This window comes from Eubalaena glacialis, chromosome X, assembly GCF_028564815.1.
Source record: "Eubalaena glacialis isolate mEubGla1 chromosome X, mEubGla1.1.hap2.+ XY, whole genome shotgun sequence".
NCBI classification, from domain to species: Eukaryota; Metazoa; Chordata; class Mammalia; order Artiodactyla; family Balaenidae; genus Eubalaena; species Eubalaena glacialis.
The window spans coordinates 39,534,771-39,540,731 of NC_083736.1; the positions used below are offsets into that span (position 1 = coordinate 39,534,771).

The following is a 5,961-nucleotide window of genomic DNA, read 5'->3' on the forward strand; positions in this document are numbered from 1 at the left end:
AATATAAATCAGTCCCCCTTTAAACATTTAACACATCAAAAGCTATATGCTATGTACATTAACCAACAGTTTTCTCAAAGTAATGGGGCTTTAGACGAATATCAGAATCGGTATTTGTGGCAAAGAACCAGACAGAATAGCAAGCAGGGATTTTTCCAGTTAACCTATTATTTTCTAAGTTTACCGTTTAATTATCGCAGTACAATTTAACTGATAAGTATTTCAGTACTTGAAGCATGAGCTCTACAGAACAAGAAGCCGCGGGTTATAGTAACAGGGTTTGGATCTGACAAACAATTGCAGCGTTGATCAAACGTTGTCTTCTCGTCGTAGAATGACTGGGTCTGCAGTTCCTCGTCGCTGGTGGGGCCTTCCTCTGATTCCTCCATGGTGGTAGTCTTGTCTTGGCTGGTGGCATGCCAACTTTCTTTGTTTTCATTCTCCTCGTCCTCACGTTGTAGATCTTTGGAAATCAACTGTCTGGCCAATTTGATGTTCACTCCTCGGTTGTAGTGAAGCTTCCTTTTCATTTCGAACTGCCGCTGTTTCTCTTGTTTGTCCAGGAAGATTTTGCTGGTGTGCGCCCCATCCTTCTCTGGCTCCCGCACTGGATAGTTGAGCTCCGAGGTATCAGTGGTGGCTAATTTATTAGCTAAGCTGTCGAGGGTCATGGCTTCTTTAGTTTCGAAATCACTCTGCACCTCCTTCCCGTCCCCCTCCAGACCGAGCTGGCGAGTGCTGGGCTCATTCATCTTCATGAAATCGTTGTCTCTGTACGCTGGGCGGTAGGTCGCCAGGATGTTCGACTAATCCCGCTTCTGGGACTTCCCGGCCCCGGTGTCACAAAGTCCAACGCAGGTGATGCCACAGTGGTCCCCGCTGCCATCCGTGCCGCCGTCAACGCCTGGGGGGCGGGGAAGGGAGGCCAAGAGGACCCATGTTTTTGTTTGTTTGTTTGTTTGTTTAATAGTGTAAGATAGGAAATCTGCCTTCGTTGCACATGAAACGGAGAAGCACTGTCTTGTGAATTTCTCTATCCCGTCTGTGTGCGGGGGACCGTGTAAAACGTATTTCTCCCTGGGGGTCACAGGCCAAAGTTTCAAAGCCACTCCTTGGGTTGGAAAGATTGGAGGCCTAGGGGCTAGAGGACCCTTCCTACCCTGCCCCTCGGTTAAAGGTCCCAATGCCCAGCCACTTACACTGGCTGGGAACTCCTCCCTCTGCCCGCCCCCCACCCCCACCCCCACCCCAATCCTCCTTGATCACATATTGTTTCTTCTCCTATCCAGCCCTTCGCTACTGGCTTAAATATTTCAAGAAACTCCAATTCTGCCGCCACCCTGATTCAAGTCACCACCATCTCTGGTCGGGGTCACCGTCACAGCCTCTGAACTAGCCCTCACCCCCATCACCCCTCCTGCTGCCTTCCGACCTCTCATTCACCCTCTATTCAGTGTGGTCTTTTAAAAACACCGTCAAATCTTGTCGCATCTCTCTTTCAAACCCTTTAACGGCTGCCCATTTTCTTTCACATAAAGACCCAAATCCAGAAGAGGCAGAAAAGCAGCTCTATGATGGGCTCCCCCCGCACCCCAATTCTCCACACCCTGCCTCTAGCTTTCTCTGCTGGCCTTTCGGTTCCAGGAGCACTCGCCTCCCTTCCTGTCCCAGAGTTTTTCCCTGGGTTCTTCCCACAGCCTGCAATGCCCCTTCAGATTTCAGCTCAGTCATGACTGCCTTACAGGAGCCTGTTTCCTGACCTCCAAAGCAGATAGGCCTTCCTGTGCTTTCATGGCCTCTCTTATTGTCCTTGACAGCACTCGGAGTTGTGGCAGTTATGTTTGTTATCTGTGTACACTAGATGGTCAATTCCAAGACACAGGGGAAGGTGTCTGTTTTCCTCAGTATTGTCTTCAGCTTCACAACATGATGCTGTAGCTGGCATATAGTAGGTATTACCACAATATTTATGGAATGAAGAATAAATGATAGGTGACAGGTAATTGGAAGACTGAGATTTGTGAGTGGAGAAAAGGGGGCTCCAGAGTTTTCACTGTCAGTTACAATTTGTTCAATCAGTCACGTGAGAAAAACACCCCACATGTGGAAGTTGGGGACTGTCCCAAAGAGTGACTTCGGAACATTCTGTCTTTCACAGGCCTCATATTTCATAGGCAGTGACATTCTTCTCAAAAACAAAAAGGAAATTAAGATCCAGTTTCACATTTTCCCCTCCAGGTAGCATTCACAAGAGGGTTTTTTTTTTTCCCCCTTCTGATAACATTTTGCTTCCTCTTCTCTCCCTCAACGTCTTTCTACATTTTAGAACACAAAAGCAAAAGCATGAAAGAACCATAAAACTTTTACAAGGGTCTTAAGTACCTTAAGTTCAAGTTGTCCTGTATTCTCCAAAGTCCTACTAACTTCAGGAGCTCTGCAATCACTTTAAAACTGTGTTATTCATCTCAGAAAAAGAATTTCCTGATACCAGTACTCTTTGAAAAAAGCTGTATTGTGTGGTAAGGGCTTTCAGGGATTCAAAAGCCGATCTTCAAGTCTATAGGAAAACCCTCCGGTATGTGAGGGGGAAAAAAACCCAACTTTCATTATTCAGAAATACTCCAGGCTACTCTTTTCAAAAACCTGCCTGAAAGGCAGCACAGACCCGCACAAACGCAATTGGTCCTGGCTGGTAGGCACAGTGGGTCTGTGCGTGTTTAGCTGTAAACAGGATGTTGAGGGAGACGCTGAAAATCCAAAAGCAAAATCCAGTGCATTGGGATTTTGCTTATCTGTGTACACAGCACCCACCCCACATACTGTGATCTGAATATACAAGCTGTTCAAGATAGAATGAGTTAGCCCTCCCGAAGTTCTTGAGTTTTCTGAAGTGCAGTAACACATTGGCGGTTCATGCTAGGACAAGAGTACCGTGATTGTGACCTTCTGACCTGGGCCACAGACAAAATCTTTTAAAGAAATCACCAGGTATTACAGATCTCAGTTGCACATTATTTAAAAGTAATCTCTTTCACCTACCATTGGCTAATTATCTGCTTCATGAAAGTTGCCCTAAGAAAAATCTGAATTTTGAGTTTTTGCCATCAAGCTAAAAACTCTCAATCTAGTCAACATTACCACAAGCCGAAAAGTTAGAAAAGATCGGCACTCTTTCCAACATTCCTCTTTACACGATTCACTTGTTATTGCCCTAGGACAAGGGCTGAGCAGATAGGTCTGTGGTTCTACCACACACACACGTGCACACACACACACACACACACACACACACACCGGAGACTGACAAAAACTTTCCCAGTCAATGACACGTTATATGAAATTTAGATACAGACCTAGAAAGCCCTTCTTTCAACAAATATTTAGTGTGACCATTGACTGTATGTCCAGAAGGAGAACCTTCATTCTGAATGCACAAAAGTGAGGTTGTGCTTCAGTGGTCTTCAATGGGTTAATATTTGATAAATACATCTAAATATGCATGCTGTTCTATCATCACAGTTTTAAAATACATTTAAAAAGTCACTGATATTTAAACTAACTGATTGTTAAGCCTGACGGTAGATCACTCCATGGTTTCGTTTCTTCCACTAAGAATCATTTCCCTTCCATGCAGCCATTCTCCAAATGCGGTAAATACAGGAATTGGTTCAAAAGGAGAGCTAAGCCAGGAACCAAGAAATTCTCAACCAAAGGTTGGAACACCTAAGAAACCAAAAGCTACCATAAACAAGGAAGGTATCCCAGATGTCCTACTGGGTGCCATTGGTGAGAAATTAGTAAAACAATGAGAAGCAGTCGGCTTTTTTGGGACCAATCATGCTGCCAGAAGTGGAGATTAATACTAGTTCAGCCGTGTAGCATCTGAAGGTGTACATCAGTCCACCCAAGGATTGTCCACAGTACTTGGAGAATTATGTTGGATATTGTGTAATATAAAAATAAAAGTGCTATTTGGTTTTGAATCTATGTTTCTCTCTCTCATATTCCAAACCCAAATTTCTGATATTCTATTAAATATCCCTGCCTTAGATTGGGTTCCCTTAGAAGCTGACCCTGAGACAAGGACTCGAGTGCAAGTAGTTTACTCGGGAGGAGATTTGCAGAAAATACTGGTAGGGGATTGGGGAAGTGAGACAGAGAAGGGCAGGAGGCAAAGGATGCATTAGAAAAGCAGTTCCTACTGTAGGCAACTAGAGCTTAATGCTCCTGAGAAACTCTAGAAGTCAATGTAGAAGAGTTACCCCCGTGGCCTACCTCCACCCCACTGGCGAAGGAGCTAGAGTATATTTATACATCAATTGCTGCCATCTTGACTTCAGGCCTGCTGGGAGAGGGGAGGGGCATGAATCCCTCACACTCTGGATTCCTGATGGAGCCTGGGGAGTGGATGGCCAACTTACTGATGCATGCAGACTCATGTTGGCTTCTTTCCTTCCCTGTTTCACAAGCCCTGTCCTGCTATCCTGCTCCCTGCGATCACAGTCCCAAATGAAAGCCTTTTTCTCCAGCTCTGCTTTTGCAGGAGGAACCCAAACTAAGAGAAGGATTGTGTACTTCATCGTTAATTCCTAAACAGTCATTGGCGCATGTCCATATTCTGTGGCAGATGTCCATATTTCTGCAAAGTGGGTGAATGAACTGAGGGAAGTGAACAAAAATCTTTTGAAAGGAAGAGCCTAGAAACATGGGCAAATCTAGAGAGGTTCAGTGAGACAATAGTTTTCCATCTTTTTCATTGGAAGTTTTAAAGCAGTAAATTTTTTTTTAATTTTATTTATTTATTCATTTATTTTTGGCTGCGTTAGGTCTTCATTGCTGTGCACGGGCTTTCTCTAGTTGTGGCGAGCGGGGGCTACTCTTTCGTTGTGGTGCGCAGGCTTCTCATTGTGGTGGCTTCTCTTGTTGTGGAGCACGGGCTCTAGGCTAGCAGGCTTCAGTAGTCGTGGCACGCGGGCTCAGTAGTTGTGGCGCACGGGCTTAGTTGCTCCGCGGCATGTGGGATCTTCCCGGACCAGGGCTCGAACCCGTGTCCTCTGCATTGGCAGGCGGATTCTTAACCACTACGCCACCAGGGAAGCCCAGTAAACCTTGTTTTCCAAATTAAATATTACATAGAATTACAGAATAAAAATTAGTAAAATTGGAGCTAGGAAGCAATGGAGTTTGTCTGTCTGTGTGGAGGTAGGGACACCAGAATTCTCACTGCTTGGGATCTCAGAGGTGGCTCCTGAGGCATCACAGGGACTTGGGGAGGGGGCGTCAATTGGAAAATCACTGCAAGAGTCATTGCCCAAAGCAACTTATCCCAAGGGTTGATTTTCTGAGTGATCACTTGTTTTGAGAATGGGGGTGAGGAGATTTTCTACTGTAGTGATTCAGACCAGCATATTCACTGAGTGCAGGTCACTAAGGAGACAGGACATCAATGAGAATTTCTGACGTTACATAGTAAACATCAACTTTGCCCCCTTCCAAGAGGATAATCTAGTTTGGGAATGTTCAGTGAAGAAAAATGTCATCAGTGGGAATGTCTGCCAGGAGTTATATAGAAAATAATGGCAAAGATATCAGAAGGCAGGCCTTGCAGAAACGGGCTGAAAAGAAAAAAGAAAAGAAACGGGCTGAAGAGTCTGTAGTAGAGAAATGTTCTTCCTGCTCCCTAAAGGATACCAAGATGTTTCATGGTTAGGGAAATGAAAAGGTGCTCAACCTCTTGCTCTTGACCCTGCTTGGTCAGGGAAGGAGCTATTGATAAAACAGAACTCACACTTATCAACTATTATTTTATTTTTTATTTTTATTTTTTTACTTTTTTTAACTCCACCACCCATCCAGTTACTTTTATTTATTTATTTTATTTTTGGCTGTGTTGGGCCTTCGCTTCTGTGCGAGGGCTTTCTCTAGTTGCGGCAAGCGGGAGCCACTCTTCATCACGGTGCG

General features: G+C 44.8%; 1 protein-coding gene across 1 annotated transcript; it reads right to left on the minus strand.

Moving 5' to 3' along the window:
• Window positions 1–206: 206 nt before the first annotated feature.
• PPP1R2C (PPP1R2C family member C) lies at window positions 207–4,580 on the minus strand. Its single transcript, XM_061178132.1, is given in 3 exon segments — window positions 207–696; window positions 698–738; window positions 4,422–4,580. Coding segments are annotated over 3 exon segments (690 nt in total).
• Between the last annotated feature and the right edge of the window lie 1,381 nt (window positions 4,581–5,961).